Below are 26,141 nucleotides of genomic sequence, written 5' to 3' on the forward strand. Positions count from 1 at the left end.
ACCTTTACCTCAAAATGCCTTAGACTATCAATACACTCAGCACTGATCTCCCTATCCTCAACATCCTTCTCTTGGTAAATACTGATGTAAAGCTCTCATTAAGGCCACTGATTAAGGAAAGGAACAGTTTTTAAGAACCACACCAACATTCAAGTAAGTATTTACCACCTTTATCCTTGGGTGGTCCTATCCTCTCCCTAGTTATTCTCTTGCTTTTGATGTATGTAGAGAATGCGTTGAGATTCTCCTTAATCCTACTTGCCAAGAAATTTTCATGCCCCCTCCTGGCTTTCCTAATTCCCTTCTTGAATCCTTTTCTGGTTTCTTTATAATCCTCTGGAGCTCTGTTTGACTCTAGCTCCCAGAGCTTTACATACTTTTCTTTTTTTCTTCTTGGAATCATTAAGTAGTAGAGATTTTCAACTATATTTCATGCTATTCCTATTTTATGTATGTTAGATTTTACATTAATATTAAATAGTATGTTATATATTTAAAACGCTGTCCACTTCCTCCACTAGCTTCAACTATTATCAGATATTTAAAGCAAACTGAAAACACTGTTTATTCTCCAAAATGCTGAATTAATTGAGGATTTAATGCCAACTGGAAGATCAGATGGTGTTTGAATTGACACTAAACTCTGTTGGAATAGAATTGGACCTTCCAGTCAGGTACATTGCAACCTTCAAAATTTCAGATATCCAACCTTTCTAGTTTGTATCAAAACCGATCAGTTCTGATGAAATGTCATTAACATGAACATGGATTTCAAAATGCCTTTTTTTCGCTCTCCACAGATATTGCTTGTTCATCACAATCACAACTTTTTTATACTTTCTCTTCATTATTCTCATTCATCTTCTTTCATTCAGAACTTCCCTAGATAGATCAACAATAAATATTTTCTTTTAAACTGACAGCACCATCACTTACATTAGTGGGCACTTCCATCTTGCCAATTGTTCATCCTCCACCTTCCCCCACCATTTCTCTGCAACTTAAATAATGCTGGTTTTCTTACTTACCTTTGTTCTGATAAACCCAAAACATACTTCTCCTGAGTACATTCCACCATTTTCCTTTTCTTTTACTATTTTAGAATGAGCTTTTCTGACCACTTCCAAAAACATAATTAGGTACAGTGGCAACTAAAGGTAAAACTCAGAAAGATTCAGATAGCCTACTAGATCTTCAGAGAATTAAAGAGAATTTTGAATGGAATTTTCAGCTTTATTAGAAAACACACACCATTTTTTTGTTGTCCCTGTCTCTAGCACTAAAACTGAGTTGCTGGAGAATAGTGATACAGATACAAAAGTGTTACCCGGACCTCTACTAAATCCATATAACAGGAGATTGTTGCCTTTGCATCATTGCACTTGTTTCTGTCATTCACACCAGTAGGACCCATGTCATATAGGTAACACTGTCTTTAGTTCCAATTAAACAAATGGACAAATTGTTCATTTACAAAAACACAGCTGCAAATCTTCCTTATGAATTCACACAAAGTTAGAAGATAAAGCTTTCATTTAACTGAAACTCTACTAATTATTTACATACCCTATCATCGAATGATTATCGTATTACCTGTTTTAATGCAACAGAAGTCGGTTGTGAAATAGTTTCCACAGTGACAGGTTCTTGTTTTAAAGATGGCTGAAACAAGAAAACAAAATTTTGGTATAAGCAAGTTATTTCTTACCCCTTAACAACATTCCTCTTAACCAGGAAGTCTACACCCTATTTCAGACAGAAATTCTTAAGAGTTTGGAGAAAGGACTGCACAAATGGAATTGTGGGTGCTCAGTTAATCAGCCAGAAAGGCAGGGTAAAAAAAATCAAATCCATTCTTACTGGATTTTTTTAACAGAATTTTGCAAAACAAGAAAAAAAAACTCAAAAAGCAAACACAAGGAAATCTGCAGATACTGGAAATTCAAACAACACACACAAATTGCTGGTGGAACACAGCAGGCCAGGCAGCATCTATAAGAAGCACTGTCGACGTTTCGGGCCAAGACCCTTCGTCAGGACTAACTGAAAGGAAAGACAGTAAGAGATTTGAAAGTAGTGGGGGGAGGGGGAAATGCGGAAAAAAAATCTCAACTTGTTTGCCCCTCCCCCACCCTAGAATTATATAAAAATCAATGCTATTTTGTGTTAAAAAATAACTAAGGACAGAATGAAAACATAACTGATGTAAAGAACAAGCAAAAGTAATTTAATGAAAACAAGAAGTTTACAATTTTGTTTAATTCTCTCTCAGAATTCAATTGCCACCAAAGCTTAAGCACAGAAATCTCACAATAATCTAGTCTATTAGTAACACAAGAGGAATATTTTAGTCAAGACACATAATCAACTACCCTCTCAAGTGAATACAAAAAGACATATCATCATTCAAAGAACAAGGAAGTTCTCCCCATTTGTTTCCCTCAAACAGCAGCTTTCCCAAAAGGTGTGGGGACACTTTCTTGAATATTTTCAAAATTCCTAGCCAGTCTAAAGGTTCATTCTTTCTCCCTTTCCTCAGTACATAAATCCCTGACCTCCAGTATTTGCTGGTAAAACTCTTCTGACTCAGATTTGTTATCATACAACAGCCTATGTATTAGAAAAATACACCTCTATACCAATGCAGCTCTGTGGGGACAAAGGTTCTAGAAACATAGAAAATAGGTGCAGGAGTAGGCCATTCAGCCCTTCGAGCCTGCACCACCATTCAGTATGATCATAGCTGATCATCCAACTCAGAACCCTGTACCTGCTTTCTCTTCATACCCCCGATCCCTTTAGCCACAAGGGCCATATCTAACTTTCTCTTAAATATAGCCAATGAACCGGCCTCAACTGTTTCCTGTGGCAGAGAATTCCACAGATTCACCACTCTCTGTGTGAAGAAGTTTTTCCTCATCTCGGTCCTAAAAGGCTTCCCCTTTATCCTTAAACTGTGACCCCTCATTCTGGACTTCCCCAACATCAGAAAAAATCTTCCTGCATCTACACTGTCCAATCCCTTTAGAATTTTATACTTTTCAATAAGATCCCCCCTCAATCTTCTAAATTCCAGTGAGTATAAGCCTAGTCGATCCAGTCTTTCTTCATATGAAAGTCCTGCCATCCCAGTAATCAATCTGGTGAACCTTCTCTGTACTCCCTCTATGGCAAGGTTCTGTTTAACCCTTTTTGCCAATGCACTGATGGCTTGGAGTTGGAGACTGGGACTGGTGAGGTGATAATGTTTGTACTTTGGGTGCATCTCTTTCATGAATATGAATTGTACATTTGATATGCACTGCACAATTCTCCTTTACACTATGTTCTTTTTATCTAAAAAAACAAAAATATTGTCGGGAAAAGAAAAAAACCAACGGCTTTCGGGGGGGAAAAACTACCAAGTCCTTTGGGGCATTCTATGTATGGTAATAGTAGATGTAATTTTGAAACTTCCCTGCAATCCTTATTTCCTAATATTTAATAAAGAAGATTCCTTATTAAGGAGACTGTCTAAATGTCAGAATTAGTAATACTAATAAAAGTTAATAAAGCTCAACTCGTACAGGAATTTTCTCTGAACATTTGAAGAATACAAACCTCTGTCACTGTGGCTCTGTAAACCTGGAGTTCACCATCTTCCGAATGAGTAAGTAAGAACATCGGCATATCCTGGTTACCATCTTGCAAATAGCCTTCCATCTCCACCTTCCTCTTCATTGTAGAGTTCCAATGGTTTTTTACAGCATTGTCGGTCCTATCATTAAAAAATGTCATTACTCAGAGTTTGGCTATATTAAATTCAAAAAGTTAGCTAGCTTTGCTTAGCATTTCATTATCAATGAATGTTTTTGTTTTAAAGTTTTATCCAAGAATTCTACAGTATGTTACTGTTTTTCCTTTGCTCTCCCCCAAATACTTTGATGATACAATTTTTATTAGACCATAAGACATGGAAGTAATATTAAGCCATTTGGCCCTTTGAGTCTGCTCCACCATTTAATCATGGTTGATTCTTTTTTTTTCAACTCCACTCCCTAGCCTTCTCCCTGTAACCTTTAATGCGTGTCCAATCAAGAACCTATCAAAGCTTTGCCTTAAATACACCCAACTGCCTGGTTTACACAGCTGCCTAAGGTAATAAATTCCACAATTTCACCAACCACTAGCTAAAGAAATTTCTCCGCATCTCTGTTTTAAATGGATGCCCCTCTATCCTGAGGCTGTGCCCTCTTGTCCTAGACTACCCCACCATGGGAAATATCTTTTCCACATGTATTCTGTCCAGGCCTTTCAATGTTTGAAAGGTTTGAATGAGATCTCCCCTCATCTTTCTAAATTCCAGCAAGTACAGATCCAGACCTTGTATGATAACCTTTTCATTCCCAGAATCATCCTTGTGAATCTTCTCTGAACCCTCTCCAATGCCAGCACATCTTTTCTCAGATGAAGAGACCAGAACTGATCACTATACTCAAGGTGAGGTCTCACCAGTGTCTTATAAAGCTTCAGCATCATATCCCTGCTCTTGTACTCAAGACCTCTTGAAATGAATGGTAACACTGCATTGGCCTTCCTCACCATTGACTCTACCTGCAAGTTAACCTTAAGGGTGCTCTGCACAAGGACTCCCAAGTCCCTTTGCAACTCAGATTTTTGTATTTTCTCCCTCTTTAGAAAATGGTCTGCACATTATTTCTTCTACCAAAGTGCATGACCATGCATTTTCCAATATTGTATTCAATTTGCCACTCTCCTAATATGTATGGGTACATATAAACATGGACAGATACATGGATAGAAAGGGTTCAGAAGGATATGACCCAAACACAGTGCATAAGATGAAGGGAGAATAATTAGGCCATTTGGCCCATTGAGTCTGCTTTGCCATTCCATCTGGCTGATCTACTATCCCTCTCAACTCCACTCTCCTGCCCCCACCACAACCAACGACACCCTTACTAATCAAGACCCTATCAACCTCCACCCTAAATATACCCAATGACTCAGCCTCCACAACAGTCTGAGGCAACCAACTCCACACATTCACCTCCCTCTGGCCAAAGAAATTCCACCTCGTCTCTGTTCCAAGTGGACGTCCCTCTATTCTGAGGCTGATCCTATAAGGAAGAAAGCTCCTCCACAAATCTTCATATCATCTGTTAACGTGGTAACAAAGCCACATATTCCATCTAAATCATTGATATACACCATAGAAAGCAGTTCCAACACCAACCCCTGCACAACACTACTACTCACTGGCAGCCAACCGGAAGAGGATTCCTTTATTCCTACTTGCTGCCTCCTACCAATCAGCCCATGTTCTAACCATGCCAGCAACTTTCCTGTAATACCACGGTCTCTTACCCTGCATCATGTGTGGCAACTTGTGAAAGGCCTTCTAAAAGACAAAATATACAACATCCACTGATCCCCTTTATCTATCCTACTTGTAATCTCAAAGCATTTGAACAGGTTCGCCAGGCAAGATCTCCCCTTAATGAAACCATGCTGACTTTGTCCTATCTTGTCCTGTGTCACCAAGTACTCCATAACCTCATCCTTTAACAGTTGACTACAACATCTTCCCAACCACTGAGGTCAGGCTAACTGGTCTATAATTTCCTTCCTGCTGCCTTCCTCATTTCTTAAAGAGCGGAATGACATTTGCAATTTTCCGGTCCTCTGGCACCATGCCAAAGTCCAGTGATTTTTGAAAGGTCATTACTAATGCCTCCACAATCTCTACTGCTACTTCTTTCAGAACCCTACAGTGCAATTCATCTGGCCTGAGTGTCTTATGTACTCGAAGGTCTTTCAGCTTTTTGAGCACCCCCTCCCTTGTCATAGTAACTGCACTCATTTCTCTTCCCTTGTACCCTTCAACATCTGACATGCTGCTGGTGTCTTCCACAGTGAGGAAGACAAGGGTCTTCCCTTGGGTTTAAAACCCTAAGGGTTCTTTTACCTTCAGCTTCCTAATCACCTTTGGCTCATCACATTACACCCAATCCAGTATGGTTGATCCCCTAATAGGCTCAACGACAAACTGTTCTAAAAAGCTATCTCGTGGGCGTTCAACAAACTCTCTCTCGAGATCCCTTACCAGCATGATTTTCCCAATCGACTGTTTGATTGTTGAAATCTCCCATGACTATCATAACATTGTCCTTTTGATACCCCTTTTCTATTTCCCGTTGAAATCTGTGAGTCCACACCCCAGCTACTGTTGGGAGGCCTGAATATAACTGCAATCAGGATCCTTTTAACCTTGCAGTTTCCTAACTCAACCCACAAGGATTCAACATTTTCCAATCCTATGTCACATCTTTCTACTGATTTGATGCCATTCTTTACCAGCACAGCCACGCCACTCCTTCTGCCTACCTTCCAATCTCTCCAATACAACGTGTAACCTTGGACATTCAGCTCCCAATTACATTCTTCAGCCATGATTCAGTGATGGCCACAACATCATGCCTGACAATCTGTAACAGTGCAACCAGATCATCCATCTTATTTCTTATACTCCATGCACTGAGATATAACACATTGAGTACTGCATTTGCTACCCTTTTTGATTCTGCATCCTAATATACCAATACTCACCCTTTAGGCTTCAATTATGGCTTATCATCTGCCTGCCTTTCCTGATAGTCTGACTGCACACTATCCTGAGTCCCTTCACTCGGTTCCCACCCAAATTAGTTTAAACCCTCCCCAACAGATCTAACAATATTGGTCCCCCTCAGGTTCAGATATAACCAATAATTTTTGAACAGGTCATACTTACCCCAGAAGAGATCCCAATGATCCAAGAATCTGAAGCCCTGCCCCTGCACCAGCTTTTCAGCCATGCATTAATCTGCCAAGTCATCCTGTTTCTACCCTCACTGGTGTGTGGCACAGGCAGCAATCCAGAAATTATTACCCTTAGGTCCTGCTTCTCAGCTTTCTACCTAGCTCTCTAAATTCTCTTTTCAAGGCCTCTTTGGTTTTCCTTCCAATGTCACTGGTACCAATATGGCTGCTCTCCCTTCCTCTCCAAAATGCTGCAGATGCAATCTGAGACATCCCTGACCTTGGCACCAGTGAGGCAACACACCATTCAGGTGCCCCGTTCACATCCACAGAATCTCCTGTCTGTTCCCCTGTCTACTGAGTCCCCTGTCACTCCTGCTCCATTCTTCTCCCTCTTTCCCTTCTGCAACACAACTCTGCTCAGAGCCAGTAACTCGGTCTCCGTGGCATTCTCCGGGAGGTCATCCCCCACAACAGTATCCAAAGCAGCATACTTATTATTGAGAAGAATGGCCACAGGGATACTCAGTGCTAACTTCCTATTCATATTTCCATTTCTCCTGACAGTCACCCAGATACTTGCACTTACACTCAGCTTCCTGCAACTTCGGGGCGAGTATTTCCCTGTAACTCTGATCGATTATGCTGCTCCAGATCCCCAACATGGCCTTCAAGGAGCTGCAGCTGGATGCACTTTGCACAGAGGTAGTCCCCTGGGAGCCTCTGAGTCTCCCAGGACTCCCAACATCCGACATGAAAATAACACAACAGCCATTTACTACACTAGGTACAATAAGAGAGAGAAAAAAGGGAACTATAACAGAAGCTTACACTCAGCTAAAGCCTCTTTCGAGCTGAAGCCTCTTTGGAGTCAATGCCAGATACTCCTATTATCACCTCTGGCCTACTGCTTGTCCCTTCTGAACACTTTTTCAATTCTGTGTCAGTAGAACCATTTACACAAACAAATGCCAAGACACCAGGGACTGGGGGAAACAGCAAAACAAGTCTCAATAACAATAGCTATAGAACCACAGAATTTAAAGATTTCCTTTGGGGTAAAAAAATTCTATCCTTACCTGGTCTGCTCTCATCTGACTCCAAATCCACAAACTACTGCTGAACTACTGAAGATTGTTCCTAATTTGCCTGGAATCTGTTGTCAATTACTGGCTAGGTCACAAGTTATAAATACTTTGAGAAAAATTTTGGGTTTAAAGCACTAAACAGCAGCTTACAGATGAATACAGAAACAGAAAAGCACAAAATTCAAAGTTTGTATGACCAAGGAGAAGCTAACCAAACAGCAAAAGCTTTCCTCACAAATACTGGAAAATAAAGTTGTTGTGAACTAGCTTAAAATGTTACACCCTCACAAAGCATAACCAAACAATTTGCTTCAAACACATTCCAAATCCTATATGAACACTAACAACATAGAGGCCACAAATTTCCACAGCCTTGGAATTCAAATAATGATGCAAGTGCAAGATACATGACTAGTTTTCAGACAGTACCCAGCTTCCCCAAGTCTCCAACTTTTTTTCCATCATGGCCACTTAAGACAAAAATGTAGAAGTGTACTAGTTATGTTTTGGTGTGGCTAACTAAAAGTATAAATTTCATTCGAGATGCACTTAGTGTAATGTGGAACCAGAATCCCAGTGCTAAGTTTCTATGGCTGTGAAGGTGATAAACTACAAATCAGTAGGTGTCATTGGAAATACTGATGCTATTTCTTTTCTAAGCCTCACCATAACTAGAACTGTTGGGGGGGGGGGGGAAGGTTTAAACTAATTTGATAGGGGGATGGGAAACTGAGTGACAGGTTGAGGACGGGTTGGTTGTTATAGGCAGTATGTAGTGAGACTGTCTGGAAGGACAGGCGGATAGATGTTAAGACAAAGGTGCATTTGATGGAATGAGTTGCAGTGTACTGGGGACAAAATCAAAAAGGGTGACGAATACAGAGTTGAAGGTGTTGCATTTGAATGCACACAGTATATGGAATAAGGTAGATGATCTTGTAGCGCAGTTAGAGGATGGCAGGTATGATGTTGTGGGCATTACTGAGTCACGGATGAAAGGAAATTATAGTTGGGAGCTTAACGTTCAAGGATACGCATTGTGTTGAAAGGACAGGCAGGTAGTGTGGCTTTGTTGGAAACAATGAATTCAAACCATTAAAAGGAGATAACAGGATTGGAAGATGCAGAATTGTTATGGGTAAGGTTAAGAAACTGCAAGGGTGTTATGTATGGGAGTTATATATGGGCTTCCAACAACAGCCAGGATTTGGGCTATAAATTACAATGGGAGATAGAAAATGCACTTCAGAAGGGCAATAATAGTCATGGTGCATTTCAACATGAAAGTAGATTGGGAAAATCAGGTTGGTACTGATTTTGGATCCCAAGAGAGGGAATTTGTACAATGCCTATGAGATTACTTTTTAGAGCAGATTTTTTGAGCCCACTAAAGGATCAGCTATTTACAATTGGGTGTATAATGAACTGGATTTGATTAGGGAACTTAAGGTAAAGGAACCCCTAGGAGTCAGTGATCATAATATGATAAAATTCACTGTACAATTTGAGAGGGAGCAGCTGAAATCAAATGTATTAGTATTATAGTGAAATAAAGGGAATTACAGAGGCATGAGAAAAGAGCTGGCCAAAGCTGTCTGGAAGGGGATACTAGCAGCAATAACAACTTAAGAATTAGGAGCAGGAGTGGGCCATTTGGCCCATCGATCCTAGTCTGCCGGTCAGTAAGATCATGGCTGATCTGACCATGGACTGATCTCCACCTACCTGCCACTTCCCCATAACCCTGAATTCACCTAATATACAAAAATCCATCCAACCTTATCTTAAATATATTTACCAAGGTAGCCTCCACTGCTTCATTGGGCAGAGAATTCCACAGATTCACCACCCTTTGGGAAAAGCTGTTCCTCCTCATCACTGTCCTAAATTTACTCCCCATTTAATTCTCTGTAACTTCCACCATCTTCAACGGGATCCCACAACCAAGCACATCTTTCCCTCCCCCCTTTCTGCTTTCTGAAGGGATCGCTCCCTACGCGACTCTCTTGTCCATTCTCTCCCCCGCCCCCCCCCCCCCCCGCAATCCCTTCTCACCGATCTCCCTCCCGGCACTTATCCTTGCAAGTGGAACAAGTGCTACAACTACCCTTACACTTCCTCCCCCACCACCATTCAGGGCCCCAGACAGTCCTTCCAGGTGTGGAGACACTTCACCTGTGAATCGGCCGGTGTGATATACTGCGTCCAGTGCTCCCTGTGCGGCCTTCTATATATTGTGAGACCTGACGCAGACTGGGAGACTGTTTCACTGAACACCTACGCTCTGTCCCCCAGAGAAAGCAGGATCTCCCAGTGGCCACACATTTTAATTCCACGTCCCACTCCCATTCTGATATGTCTATCCATGGCCTCCTCTACTGTCAAAATGAAGCCACACTCAGGTTGGAGGAACAACACCTTATACTCCGTCTGGGTAGCCTCCAACCTGATGGCATGAACACTGATATATCTAATTTCCGTGAATGCCCCTCCTCCCCTTCTTACCCCATCCCTTATTTATTTATTCCTCCCCCCCTTTTCTTTCCTCTCTCTCTTTTTTCTCTCTGTCCCTCTCACAATCACTCCTTGACTGCTCTCCATCTCCCTCCAGTGCTCCCCTCCCCCTTTCTTTCTCCCTAGGCCTCCCGTTCCATGATCTTCTCCCTTCTCCAGCTGTGTATCCCTTTTGCCAATGAACTTTCCAGCTCTTAGCTTCATCCCTCCATCTCCTGTCTTCTCCTATCATTTCGGATCTCCCCCTCCCACTTTCAAATCTCTTACCATCTCTTCTTTCAGTTAGTCCTGACGAAGGGTCTCAGCCCGAAACATCAACTGTGCTTCTTCCTATAGATGCTGCCTGGCCTGCTGCGTTCCACCAGCATTTTGTGTGTGTTTCCTGCCTCTTTCATAATTTTATGCTTCTATAAGACCTCCTCTCATTCTTCTGAATCTCAGAGAGTAGTCCCAGGCGACTCAATCTCTCCTCATAGTCTAACCCTCTCACCTCTACAATCAAACTGGTGAACCTCCTCTGCATCACATCCAAAGCCAGTCTATCCTTCCTCAAGTAAGGAGACCAGAACTGCACACAGTACTCCAGGTGCAGCCTCAGCAGTACCCTGCACAGTTACAGCATAACCTCCCTGCTCTTAAATTCAATCCGTCTAACAATGAAGGCCAACATTCCATTTGCCTTCTTTATAATCTGCTGCAGTGCAAACCAACCTTTTGTGATTCATGCACAAGCATTCTCAAGTCCTCCTGCACAGCAGCATGCTACAATCTTTTACCATTTAAATAATAATCTGATCTTCCATTTTTCCTTCCAAAGTGTATGACCTTATATTTACCAACATTGTACTCTATCTGCCAAACTCTTGCCCACTCACTCAACCTATTTATATCTTTCTACAGACTTTCCAAATCCTCTTTACAATTTGCTTTTCCACTCAATTTAGTGTCATTAGTAAACTTACATAAACTATACTCGCTCCCTTCTTCCAAATCATTAATGTATATCATGAATAGTTCACCAATAACGCGTTGACATTGCCACACTCAATGAGAACAGGCTTGCAGATGAGGGTTCATTACAGGAAGCAGTGAGTGGATATACATTCTTTTGGAAAGGGAAACCACAGACTGACGACAGGATCCACAGACTAGGTTTTGCAAATCAAAACTGCTCTGCTGAAGAATATCCCTACTCTACCCACTAGAATAAATGAAGTTCTGCTTTCCTCTCAGCAAGTCCTGGTATATCGCCATTGTCAGTGTCTATGTACCAACTCTCGTGTGTCCAGCCAAAGACAAGGAAAGTTTCTACGAAGGTCTGGACCAGACTATTCGCACAACACCCGCCAGCGACAAACTCGTCATCTTGGGCGACTTCAGCGCTAGGGTGGGGACAGACAGCAACAACTAGGACAGAGTCCTTGGGGGACATGGGGTGGGAAAACTAAACAGTAACGTCCTGCTGCTTCTAAGCAAGTGTGCCGAGCACAACTTGTGCATCACTAACACAATGTTCAGACTTGCAAACAAGTACAAAACAATCTGGATGCTACCCAGATCCAAACAATGGCACCTACTCAATGTCATAGTACGCCAGCGTGACTTTCAAGACGTCACCATCACCCAGACCATGCGAGGTGCTGAGTGATGGACAGATGACAGGCTGGTTTGGTCGGTCCTCAACCTGCACATAGCCCCTTTGTATTGTAAGCAACCAAAGACTGTAAGAGCGTCATTCAGCATTGGCAGACTGCAAGACCCAGGTCAAGTCCAACGTTCTCAAGACGTACTTAATGAAAAACTCTCTGGCAATTCATCGCTTGTGGGAACCTGTTCTGAAAAGTGGACGCAGTTCAAAGATGTCATCACGCAGACTGCAACAACTGTACTCGGACTGAAAACCCAAGTGCATCAAGACTGGTTTGATGAAAACCACAAGATCATCACAGCAGCCCTTCAGTCCAAGAACAAGGCCTATGCAGACTGGCAGAATGACCCGTCATCTGTCTCAAGAAAGGACAAGCTTAAACACCTGCAGTCCAAAGTACAGGGGGAACTGTGAGAAATGCAGGACGAGTGGTGGCAGAGAAAGGCTGAGCAGGTGGAACACTATGCAGACATGTATGCCACCAGAGTTCTTCAGCGCCATAAAGTCAGTTTCCACTCCTTCTACATCAGGATGCTCCCCCTCAGCTGTCATCTGATGGGTTGAGCCTGATCAAAGTCCAGGAAAGACTGAAAAACCACTGAGGTGAACACTTTTACCAACCTACTCAATAGCCCATCCACAGCTGATCCTGATGTTTTACAGCAGATCCCTCAGCATCCAGTCCTGGATGACCTAGGCCTGCCGTCCTCTGATGAGATCAAGAAAGCAATCTCGCAGATGAGCTCAAATAGAACAGGGCAAGATAGCATTCCTGCTGAGATCTACAAAGCATTAGGCCCAATTGCCTTACAGGCATTCCAAGACATCCTGGAAGACATCTGGATCACAGAGGAGATGCCTGACGAAGCACTCATCGTGGCTCTCTACAAAAACAAGGGAAGCAAATCAGACTGCGGAAACTACAGGGGTATCTCACTGTTGTCCATCGCAGGCAAAATTTTTGTCCGCATTCTCCTGAACAGACTTGTCACTGTCTCGGAAAGGAACCTCCCAGAGGCGCAGTGCGGCTTTCGGCCAGAACGGAGTACATGTAGACATGATATTTGCTGTGAGGCAAGTTCAGGAGAAGTGCATCGAACAGAACAAGCTTCTTTTATTCTGTCTTCATTGACCTGACAAGGGCACTTGACACTGTAAACAGGGAGGCTCTCTGGATTAGCCTGAGATGGTACGGATGCCCGAGGACATTCCTGAAGATGATTCAGCTGCTCCACAATGGAATGACAGGACAGGTCATTTGCAGTGGTGATACGTCAGCTGCATTTTCCATTTCTAATGGGGTGAAGCAGGGCTGTGAACTAGCTCCAGTCCTGTTCAATCTCTTCTTCACTTGCATGTTGTCACACGCTCTCCAAGGTTTGAGGGAAGGAGTATACATAGGGTAACGATTGGACGGCTCTCTTTTTGACCTTGACCACTTGAACGCACAGACGAAGTGCCTCCATGGAGTCATTCAAGACTCTTTGCTCCTGGCGCACAAAGACAGTGATTTACAGTTGATGCTGAACAAATTCTCAGACGCTTCTACACTTTTTGGCCTATCAGCCTGAACAAGTCTGAAGTACTTCACCAGCCCATGCGAAACACCAACCCCATAGAACCAAAAATCAAAGACCCAGCTGACAGATGTAAACAGCTTCAAATACTTGGGAAACATCATCTCAAGTGATGGGTCTTTGGACAGAGAAATTGACTCCAGGATCAGCAAGGCCAGCCAGGCTCTGGGCAGGCTACATACCAGAGTGCTCAATCAACACAATGCCCACCTCTCCACAAAGCTGAAAGTCTACAGAGCTGTGGTCATCCCTTCTCTCCTATATGAATGTGAGACCTGGATTCTGTACCGACGACACATCAAAACAACTGGAGAAATTTCACAGCGCGTCATCCACTCCATCCTTGGCATTCATTGGCGAGACCGTGTCTCCAACCTGGAGGTCTTGGATTGCGCGGAATCCACCAGCATTGAGTCCCTGATCATCAGAGCCTAGGTGCGGTGGGTGGGACATGTCATCAGAATTGATGACCACCATATGCCTCGCCAACTGCTCTGTGGTGAACTGGAGACCAGAAAGAGACCTCAAGGTCATCCATGCAAGTGCTACAAAGACACTGTGAAAGAAACCCTATGCTACCATGACATCCAGCCACGGGAACTAGAAGCTGCAACTGCTGACGGAACCCGCTGGCGAGCTCTGTGCTATGAAGTCTACACCAGTTTTGAAGACAGGCGCTGCCAAAAATTGATCGAAAACTGTGAGCAGCGTCACAGAACAGCAGCCACAATTATTACAATGGACTTCCAGTGCCCCCATTGTACCAGACTCTGTGCTTCCAGACTGGGAATGCAGAGCCACCTCCATGTTCACAGATGAACTGCATAAACAGCGTGTCTTCTTCAAATCCAAAGCCCTACCACTAGTGAATAGTTCTGGGCCCGGCACTGACCCCTGCTGCACACTGCTCACCACTGATTGCCAACCAAAGAAACACCCATGTATCCCAGCTCTCTACTTTCTATTGGTTAACCAGTCCTCTGTCCACGCTAATACATCACCTCCAACTCTATGCATCCTATCTTATGGATAAGACTTTTATGTGGCACCTTATTGAATACCGCTGGAAATCCAAGTAAATAACCTCCATCTGTTCCCCTCTATCCACTGTGTTCATTATATCTCAAAGAACTCCAGTAAGTTTGTCAAAAAGGACTTGTCTTTGTTGAATCCATGCTGTATCTGCCTGATGAATCCATTTCTTTCCAGGTGCCTTGCTATTTCTTCTTTAATGATAGCTTCAAGCATTATCCCAACTACAGACGTTAAACTAACTGGCCTATAATTACCTGCCTTTTGCCTACATCTAGCAAAGTAGCAATGGCTGGGAACAATTCAGAAGTCGCAGGATAGAAGATACATCCCAAAGAAGTATTCTAGAGGCAGGATGACGCAACTGTGGCTGACAAAGGAAGTCAAAGCCAACATAAAGGTAAAAGAGGGTATATAATAAAGCAAGAATTAGCGGGAATTAGAGGATTGGGAAGCTTTTAAAAACCAAAAGAAGGCAACCGTAAGGAGGGAAAAGATGAAATATGAAGGTAAGCTAGCCAATAATATCAAAGATATATTTGATATTTGGGGTACTTGATAAAATAGGTTAAAGTCAGCATTGTTTCCTTAAGGAAAAAAAAGCCAAGCAGGATAGACAAAGAGAATCGATGATGTTGCGTACTTGGATTTTCAGAAGGCCTTTGACAAGGTGCCGCATACAAGGCTGCGTAACAAAATGCCCATGGTATTACAGGAAAGATACTAGCATGGATAGAACATTGGCTGATTTGCAAGAGGCAAAGAATGGGAATAAAGGAGACATCATCATTTTTAAGGATGAGGTTTTGGGGTACTCGGAGACGAATGATAAGTCAAAATCAGCATATGTTTCTGTAAATGGAAATCTTGTCTGACAAATCTGTTAAGAATTCTTCAAGGAATTAACAAGAAGGGTGGACAAAGGGGAGGAAGCGGATGTCACTTACTTGATTTTCAAAAGGTGTATGATAAGTTGCCATACCCGACACCACTTAAAAAGATAAAATCCTATAGCACTACAGGAAAGATACTGGCATGGATAGAGGAATGGCTGACAGGCAGGAGGCAGTGAGTGGAAATAAAAGGAACCTTTTCTGGTTGACTGCCAGTGACTAGTAATGCTCCTCAGGGGTCAGTAATGGGACTGTTACTTATCACATTGTTTGTCAATGATTTGGATAAGGGTCTTGATGGCTTTGTGGCAAAGTTTGCGGATGATATAAAGACAGGTGGAGGGGTAGATAATGTTGAAGAATCAATGCAATTGCAGAAGAACTTAAGACAAATTGGAAGGATGGGCAAAAAAGAGGTAGATGGAATAAAGTGTTGGAAATGTATGATTATACATCTTGGTAGAAGGAACAATAGTGCGGACCATTATCTAAATGGGGAAAAGGTTCAAACCTCAGAGGCGCAGAGGGACTTAGCAGTCCTCGAGCAAGACTCCCAGAAGGTTAGTTTACAGGTCAAATCTGTGGTAAAGAAGGCAAATGCAATGTTGCCATTTATTTGAAGCGGAATAGAATATAAAAGCAAGGAGATAATGCTGAAGCTTTATAAGAGTGTAAGAGAGTAGGGTTGAGTGGGATCCAGGATCAGCCATGATGGAATGACAGAGCAGACTCAATGGACTGACAGGCCTAATCCTGCTATGACTTATGGTCTTTTCTGATTGGCTGCCGGTGACTTGTGGTGTTCCGCAGGGGCTGATGTTGGGAATGCTTCCCTTTACCTTGTATGTCAATAATTTGGATGATGGAATTGATGGCTTTTTGGCCAAGTTTGCAGACATTACAAAGATAGGCGGAGGGGCAGGTAGTATTGAGGAAGCTTATGTCTTATGGTCTTATAACTGCCTGCCCCCCCCCCCCCCATTAATAGCAAACTACTGCTCCAGTTTCTCTAGATCCACAGTACAAACACCCAGGCAATGCTATAAATGGTATAGAGTTTTAACCCTTTATGCACAGGCCTAGTCTTCAGTCCCCGCATAAGGCTGATTCCAAAAGATATCGCTGGTGCATTTTCAATTACATTTCCCAAAATAGCAAATTTGTGATTTGAATTTCACAAGCAAAATTCACACTTGATATTATCCAAACTGAATAGTATTACTTTGCTTACTTTAAAACTCATACCAACATGTGCTGGAGTGATTTCAGCTACTGAAGCCATTGCTTTTTCTAAACCATCCTGCTCACTTCTCTCTCCTTCCCTGCTTTATTAATGTGCTCCTTAAAACCTTACATGACCTGATTTTGGTTACTTGTTGTATTATCTCTCATGTGACTTAACTGTCAGATTTTGTTTGACAAAATACTCTTGCGAAACATCTGGGCTGTTAAGGTTCTAAATAAATACAAGCTGCTACAATTTAATGGAACCAAATTAGCTATAAATTCAGGATTGATACATTTCCTTCAATGCTATGGCTGAAGGTGATATGGAGTTAGGTCACAGATTAGCCATGATCTGAGATCCAACAACACATCAGTCTTGAAGGATAAATGGCCTTTCCCTGCTTCTGTGATATTTTTATTTTAATTTTAAAACTATTTGTAGTTCAAAATATAACCCTTATAGTACCAGCAAAGGGTGCAATATTTAAACATTTGAGGAACAATACTTGCTTTTCTGACCAATAGTACAATTGTACTCATATATGCACGTCGTTTTCAAATTCATGCTTGTGAACAAGCATTCTCTTATGAAGACACACAAAACTGAAGATGCTGGGATTTGGAGCAATGTGCAAAGTGCTGAAGGAACTCAGCAGGTCAGCCAGTATCACAGCATCTTTTTTTTTAATGATCAGTTATGTTCCTTTGCCTTACTCAGTTTCTCCTTTTTCTAGTTTCTGCACTTTATGACTTCAGGCCTTCACCACTGTTTGACTTTGGGAAGGCTAACAACCATTCTCCCAAAAGTTTTCATCAAGCATTTGCCTCAGTGACAGCACAACATGTGGGTTAAGTGGATATCATCGTACATATCAGACATCTAGAAATGGCAACAAACAGCCCTTGCAGACATGTTCGTCTTTCATTTCCTGCTAAACTCAAATCTAACAGAAAACAATAAAAAATAAAGGATTTTTGCTTGCACATTATTTACAATCCTAAAATCTCATGGAGAAGAAACAGAACACTTGCCTTCCTGGAAGTAGCTTCGCAATCTCTGCCCATCGGTTGCCAAGGACTTTGTGTGCTTCATAAATAACCTTGTCTTCCTCTTCTGTCCAAGATGATTTCTTAACCTCAGGATTGAGGTGATTATGCCAGCGCTCACGACACTGCTTGCCAAGCCTACCTTTTAGATGCCTAGCAATCAAAGACCAACGTTTTGGCCCATATTTCTGAACTAATTCAATTACCTAAATAATACAAAAGGAGTCAAAGATCAGTTCATCCGTCCTGCTGCTCTTTGCATAAATATTCTATTTTATTCGAATAGTTGGCCATTTGTTTCAGACTTCCCAATACAACATGCCAAAATTAAAAAAACACAACTTTAAAATAAGCAGCTCAAATCAAGCCCTCTGACATTAATGGGCACTGATGGTAAAGAACAGTCAAGTACTGTACTCTCCAACATGTATGCTGTTCAATCCAAGAGCAAAACATTAGAAATTGGAGCAAAAACAGGTAATTCAGCCTGTTCTGCTATTACGATCAAAACTGATCATTGCTGATCCAAAATATAGTATTTATCTTTAATATACTGACCAAAGGTGCACTCTCCGGAGTTGTGGATGAAAAGATTTATAATTCCATGAAGAAATTTCTTATCAATCTAAAATGAACTCATTTTGACTGCACCTATTAATTCTAAACCTAATTCTAATGTCTGCTCCTTCAAACGCTGTAAGATTGTTATTTACTTTAATATGATCGTCTCTCATTCTTCTAATTTCCAGGAATAGAAGCCAAGTGTTAACAACCTATTCCTTCCTCCAAAAAATTAATCTTGCAACCATTCACTGCAAACTAAACACAATACAGGTGTCCCCTGCTTTGCGAATGTTCGCTTTACACCACTTCGCTTTTACAAGACTTATATTAGTAACCTGTTTTTGCATTACAAAGAAGATTTTCGCTTTTACGAAGATTTTTCCCATATAAATTAATGCTTTGCTTTACGCTATCTTGATGTAAGAAAGGTTTCATAGGAATGCTCTACCTTTGTAAAAGGGGGGGGGGGGGGGAACACCTGTACTTTGGTTCTATTTTCATGAATCTCATGACATTTATATACAGTCCTTTTTTAATGAACACTGGCATATTATTTGGTCTTCTACTTGCTTTCCATACGTACATCTGAAGAACAAAGATCCCTCTCTCTGAATTCTAATATTTCCAAGTTTTTCATGACTTTTAAGATGTTATGCTTATCCATTTGTTCTACCAAAGTGGATAGCTTTTTATATATCTCTACGCAGACCATCCTTGCCTACTCACGTAATTAGTTGATATCCACTTGCAACCTTATTGGGCCTTAATTCTGCCCATTGGTTTCCAAAGACCTTGAGTGCTCACAGTTCGCTTGCCTATATTACTTTGCAAACCTGGATCCATTACAATTAATCTTCCATTTGGAATAATCAATAAAAACAGTAAATCACAGACCCATACAATAATCCTCCCAGTTCCCCAATATTAAAAGCCTGATAATTTGAAGAAGGCCCCCTTCTTTATACAGTTATCTGTCTGTTAATTAATTTTATTCATTTTGCAGGCAAAATCAGAATTTATTGCTCTTCCCTCACAGCGCAAAAGATGGCAGTGAACCACCTTCCTGAACAACCTGAACCTTTCTGACACATAGTAAGGAAAATGATGCAGAACAGCAATACATTTCAAAGTAAGGATGATGAAAGACTTTAAGGACAAGTTGCAGGCACTTATATATCCACAGACCCACTGCCCTCGTCCTTAGCGATACAAGTCACGGGCTTGTAGTGTGCTATTAAATACCTCTTTCCAAGTCCTAATCACAAATAAGGCACAATATTAACTGGCTCACCTTACCAACCCTAATAGTCTCAAACTCAAAAAAAAATTTGTCACGCACAATTTTACTTTCTTAATCTATGGTGATTCTTCCCAATTAAATGTAATGCTATTATATTTCCAATGCATATCAGGCAAAACGGTCTATGTACTTTTTTGTTAAATGCAGTGTATATTTGCTACCTTTAGCTTCCAAGGTTTATTCTAAAACCCAGGTAATTCCAGAATGACAAATGTGATGATTCTCTGTGAGCAACCATTTTAAATTTTTTTGATTCAGGGAATTTGTCTGTTCCTTGTCCTTCTGCTCCTTCCCCTTTCTTCTGTTAATCATTTTAACTAGAAATTTGGTTCTTCAATATTCTTTGGAATCTTCTATATATTAAGGCATGTTTAAAATCTCATTCTTTATTTCCCTTTCTAATTTCTCCTCCGTACATGTCTGTAAGGAATGAAAACTTAAAAGACAATTTCATTATAGTGAACAGAATCTGACAGAACTGTCAATTTCTTGGTAATCCTTTACTGAAATCTAAAATCCTCTTCACCTTCAGATCCACTGTCCTTTTTGTTAACATTATAAGCCTTCTACTTCAATTTTACTGCATCTTCTTAGCTGAGGCTGCAATGCTTAATTTTTACTTTCGACCAATCACTGAAGAAAGAATGGAGAAAACCACCAGGGTAGGATGGATCACTGTTGTAAATTTGACCCAACGGTATTACGAGATTTATTATCCATAACTATTTTAACCATTATATGACATTTCAATTATCCTACAGAACTAACTTTACAGTTATGGAATTACAAAATTTAACCTTTTTATTACCAATTTAGTATAATCTTTATAATTTAATGTATTTGCACATCATTACCTTCTGGTCTTCTTCCTTTGTCCATGGACCTTTCACAAGCTCTGGATTTAGAACCTTCAGCCACCTACGTTGGCACTGAGTATCTGTTCGGTTCTGTTAAAACATTATATAATTAACTTGATAAAAAGAATACATTGCAAAAGGGATGAGAATTAATTTGGTTTTATTTAATTTCATCTTAGTCTCTTGCTATTCTCCACAACCACTGAAGGTATGCCAGTCTTGTTCTAGCCTGATGTTACCTCAGCAGTATTACAGATAAGGTGGGATCTGCCTCCAAAATGCATCCCTTCTCTCTGTTGATCATTCCCAATTCCATGACTCCCAACTCCCTTCTCCAAAAGCATTACATTACTCTTGCCTTCATCTTCCACTGCATGATAAAACAAAACAGTACAACAGGCTCTTCAACCCACGACGTTGTGCCAATCTAATTAAACTAATGACACCTAACTAAACTAGACTTTGCATCTGACAAATAAGCCCAGAAATACGCATACCAATGCCACTCCTACACCCACATCTCAGGGAAGAAATGTTTCCCTTTTAATACCGTTGTTCTCCTTTCTATGGACTCTGTTCCAGATAGTCTTCCATGAGATTATTCCAACAAAAAGTACCATTAAAAATAACCAGCATCACAAACTCAGCAAGTTACTCGTATTTCCTTCAATTTCTACAATTTTCTTAGCATTTTCTTTTTAAAAAAAATATATTTTTATTGAAGGAATGACAATACAGAATACATAATGGATTACATTTTCCTCCATTTTGCTTTTATATCTTATCCCTAAACAAACATCCCCTTACCCTCCCTCCCCAAACATACCATGGCATTTAATGTAACTACAAAACAACAATTTGTAAATATAAGTACGAACATTTCACAGGCATACCCCCACATTACTTCAAGATGAAGGCCCACACACATCCACAACATGTCAGATGATCCAGAATACACTCACATTACAATTCATCAACCACCCTGTGAGGTAAACCAGATGCGTGTTAAAAGGGGGGGGCAACTTCCAAGTACAATCAAATGCCCTCAACTAATAGGTAGTTCCTTAAGACTCCCAAAATATGACAAGAAAGGTCCCCATTTCGAATAGAACTTTTTCACAGACTCCCTCAAAGAGAATTTAATCTTTTCTAATTTCAGAAAAAACATTATGTCCTCTAAGCAAGCTCCAGCAGAAGGGGGAGTGGCAGATTTCCAGACCAGCAAGATTCTCCTATGGAACAAAAGCGATGTAAATGCAACGATATCCGACTGGTTTGCATTTAAGCACAAAGCATCATCTGCCACACCAAATACAGCTACAAGCGGGCAGGGTTTCAGTGTCACCCCCCAAGACCTCACTAATAATTTTAAAAACCAATGCCCAATTGCCATCAAGCCAAGGACAAGACCAAAATGTATGCACTAAACCAGCCGCAGAGAAGGAACACCTGTCACAGCCAGCGTCTGTCCCAGGATATATGTCAGCAAGCCTGGCTTTACTTAAATGTATCCTGTGTAAAACTTTTAAATTATATGAGTCCCAGTCTAGCACATGATGACGAGGAACAAACTGTATTCAATGCTTTTGCCCAATATTCCTCAGCCAGATCCATACCAAAGTCATCCTCCCACCTAGTCTTAGTTTTGTTTAAATAGACAATAGGTGCAGAAGTAGACCATTCGGCCCCTCGAGTCTGCACTGCCATTCTGAGAGCATGGCTGATCATTCACTATCAATACCCAGTCCCTGCCTTGTCCCCATATCCCTTGATTCCCCTATCTATTCCTACCTATCTATCTAGCTCCTTCTTGAAAGCATCCAGAGAATTGGCCTCCACCGTCTTCCAAGGCAGTGCATTCCACACCTCCACAACTCTCTGGGAGAAGAAGCTCTTCCTCAACTCTGTTTTAAATAACTGACCTCTTATTCTCAATCCATGCCCTCTGGTACTGGACTCTCCCAACATCTGGAACATATTTCCTGCCTCAATCGTATCAAATCCTTTAATTATCTTAAACGTTTCAATCAGATCCCCTCTCAATCTCCTCAATTCCAGCGTGTACAAGCCCAATCTCTCCACGTAAGACAGCCCTGCCATCCCAGGAATCAACCTAGTGAATCTACGCTGCACTTCCTCAATTGCCAGAATGTCCTTCCTTAAACCTGGAGACCAAAACTGTACACAATATTCCAGGTGTGGTCTCACCAGGGCCCTATACAAATGCAAAAGGACATCCTTGCTCTTGTACTCAATTCCCCTTGTAACAAAGGCCAACATTCCATTTGCCCTCTTCACTGCCTGTTGCACTTGCTCATTCACCTTCATTGACTGGTGAACTAGGACTCCTAGGTCTCTTTACATTTCTCCCTTTGTGTTTCTCTCATAACTCTACACCATTCAGACAATACTCTGCCCTCTTGTTCCTGCTTCCGAAGAGAATAACTTCACATTTATTCACATTGAATGACATCTGCCAAGTATCTGCCCACTCACCCAGCCTATCCAAGTCTCCCTAAAATTCTCCTAACGTCCTCTTCGCATGTCACACTGCCACCCAGTTTAGTATCGTCAGCAAACTTGCTGATATATTTTTCAATGCCCTCATCTAAATCGTTGACATAAATCGTAAAGAGCTGTGGTCCCAATACAGAGCCCTGTGGTACCCCACTAGTCATCTCCAGCCAGTCCGAGAAACACCCATTCACTGCTACCCTTTGCTTTCTATCTGCCAACCAGTTTTCTATCCATGTTGAAACCCTGCCCCTAATGCCATGAGCTCTGATTTTACTCACCAATCTCCTATGTGGCACCTTATCGAATGCCTTCTGAAAATCTAGGTACACAACATCCACTGGCTTACCCTCGTCTAACATCCTTGTTACACCCTCAAAAAACTCCAACAGATTAGTCAAGCATGATTTGCCCTTGGTAAATCCATGCTGGCTCGGCCTAATCCTATTTCTGCCATCAAGATGTGCCACTATTTCGTCCTTAATAATGGACTCAAGCATCTTCCCCACGACTGACGTTAGGCTAACAGGGTGATAGTTCTCCGTTTTCTCCTTCCCTCCCTTCTTGAAAAGTGGGATAACATTAGCCACTCTCCAATCTTCAGGAACTGATCCTGAATCTAAGGAACATTGGAAAATGATTACCAATGCATCCGCAATTTCCTGAGCCACCTCTTTTAGAACCCTCGGATGCAGACCATCTGGACCCGGGGATTTATTAGCCTTCAGTCCTACCAGCCTACTCATCACAGTTTCTTTCCTAATGTCAATCTGTCTCAATTCCTCTGATATCTTATGACCCTGGCCCATCCATACATCTGGGAGATTGCTTGTGTCCTCCCTGGTGAAGACAGATCTAAAGTACGCATTAAATTCTGTTGCCATTTCCCTGTTTCCCATAACAATTTCTCCCAATTCATTCTTCAAGGGGCCAACATTGTTCTTAACTATCTTCTTTCTCTTCACATAGCTAAAAAAGCTTTTGCTATCCCCTGTTATATTCCTGGCTAGACTGAGCTCATACCTGATTTTTTCTCTCCATATTGCTTTTTTAGTTAAGATCTGCTGTTCCTTAAAACTTCCCCAATCATCTGTATTCCCACTCTTCTTAGCCCTGTCATACTTCTTTTTCTTTAATGCTATACAATCTCTGACTTCCTTTGTCAACCACTGTGGCCTCTTCCCCCTCTTTGAATCCTTCCTTCTCATTGGAATGAACTGCTTTTGCATCTCTTGTTTTATCCCCAAGAATATCTGCCACTGCTGATCCACTGTCTTTCCTGCCAGGGCATCCGCCCATTTAACTTTGGCCAGCTCTTCCCTCATGGCTCCGTAGTCTCCTTTATTTAATTGCAACACTGACACCTCTGATCTGCCCTATCCCTCTCAAACTGTAGATAAAAACTTATCATGTTATGATCACTACTTCCTAAAGGCTCCTTTACTCTTGAACTCCCAAAGACATCAGCTGAGAGTATAGTACAGAGATCAGCCCTTTATTATTGCAGCTAAGAATGAGTTTTTCCCACAACATAGCAGGTGGTAGATCAGGAAAAGGGGGAAATTTTCCTTGACAAAGAGGCGAATCCTCAGGTATTTAAAAAAATGATTATGCAAAAGGCCATATTTACTGCACAGGTTAGCATTTTCTATTCAAGTAGCTGATAGTCACATCAGATATGAAAGACTGACCCTTCTGAACAGCGGAAAAACAGCATTTACCCACTATGTGCTGCCTTTCCTACACTGGGAACCCCCCACTTGTGCGATCCATGGGAGACTCATCTCTTAAGGCCAATTTATACCTCTGCATCGAATCCACGCCGTAAGTACGGTATAGCCACGTACCCTACGCTGTAGCCTGATGTGCACCTCCCCAAAAATTAACTACGCATCACGGCAACGCAGACCGCAACAACTGTGATTGGTCCGCTTGGTAGCATCGCATTTCCTCCTACACATTTCCAGTTGCTTCTGAACGATGAACCAAATCATCAAATCTACCTGTCGACATCCAAAAATATTTGAAATGCATTTCCTCATCCATGTCTTTCAGTGGCCAGACAAGCACAGAAAATTCACCCTCCTTCTGCCTCAATCCGTTCAACGATTGTATACACCATCTCCTCTGACGTCTTCTCTCTTTTCTGCGTTGTAGTAATTTCAATAAAAGTAACTCCTGTTCAACATTTATTAGCTCCAACTCCAACATGACGCGCTTGGTTTCCGTCGCCATTGTTCGAAGTACACAAAGAAACTCAACACAGTGGCATAGAAACCCCATCGCCAGCCAGCGTTTTGGCGGTGAATTGCAGTGACGCTGACACACCAACTCTCAAGTATAAATGCTCACAATGGCGTAGGCTATGGCATAGAGCCTCAAAAGTATAAATCAGCCTTTACACTGCCACTACCTCGGAAGAAGCACCGGAGGCAAGGGAGAAAGGCCGATGTCCTGGTGAGGCTGAGACAGCATGGAAATCGTCTGGCATACTCCTGGCTAATGTTCAGTACCTGAACAACAAGCTGTGGGAACTGACAGCCAGAAATCTCCTACCAGCGGGAAACAAAGGAATGTAACATATTGTGCTTCGTGGAGACCTGGCTGACGGAGGAGATTCCGGACCACGCTATCGAACCCTCTGGGCTCTCCCTGTTCCAGGTGGACAGGTCAGAAAAACTCTCTGGGAAGAGTAAAGAAGGAGGGATATGCTTTATGGTCAACAATGTTTGGTGCAACCCCCAGAATATGCATGCTCTCAAATCCTTTGTTCCCCAGACCTGGAATACCTGGTGCAGCTCCCTACCCAGGGAGTTCACGGATGTCAACATCACAGCTGTGTACATTCCACTGCAGGGTGATACTTACCTGGCTCTCAAGGAACTGTACAAGACCATCAACACACTGGAGAATGCACCCAGAGCTGCCTTCATCGTCTTGGGTGACTTTAATCAAGCATTGCTGACGTAGGTCTCTCCGAAGTTTTGTCAGTATATCCAGGGTGAGCACTCATGCAGATAACACTCTTGACAACTGTTACACTCCCTTTTGTAATGCTTACAAAGCTTTCTTTCGTCCA

The 26,141-nt window shown here is 41.8% G+C and overlaps 1 protein-coding gene across 2 annotated transcripts in view; it reads right to left on the reverse strand.

Annotated features, from left to right (window-relative positions):
* Nucleotides 1-26,141, reverse strand: part of mybl2b (v-myb avian myeloblastosis viral oncogene homolog-like 2b) — a 60,108-nt gene that overhangs the window by 22,552 nt on the left and 11,415 nt on the right. For both annotated transcript variants that reach the window (XM_059978778.1, XM_059978777.1), the window contains exons 4-7: nucleotides 20,546-20,638; nucleotides 17,813-18,033; nucleotides 3,601-3,757; nucleotides 1,594-1,662 (exon numbers count right to left, since the gene is read on the reverse strand). In XM_059978778.1, coding sequence (XP_059834761.1) covers nucleotides 1,594-1,662; nucleotides 3,601-3,757; nucleotides 17,813-18,033; nucleotides 20,546-20,638 — 540 coding nt within the window. The remainder of the gene's footprint in view (nucleotides 1-1,593; nucleotides 1,663-3,600; nucleotides 3,758-17,812; nucleotides 18,034-20,545; nucleotides 20,639-26,141) is intronic.

This window comes from Hypanus sabinus, chromosome 9 (genome assembly GCF_030144855.1).
Source record: "Hypanus sabinus isolate sHypSab1 chromosome 9, sHypSab1.hap1, whole genome shotgun sequence".
NCBI classification, from domain to species: domain Eukaryota; kingdom Metazoa; phylum Chordata; class Chondrichthyes; order Myliobatiformes; family Dasyatidae; genus Hypanus; species Hypanus sabinus.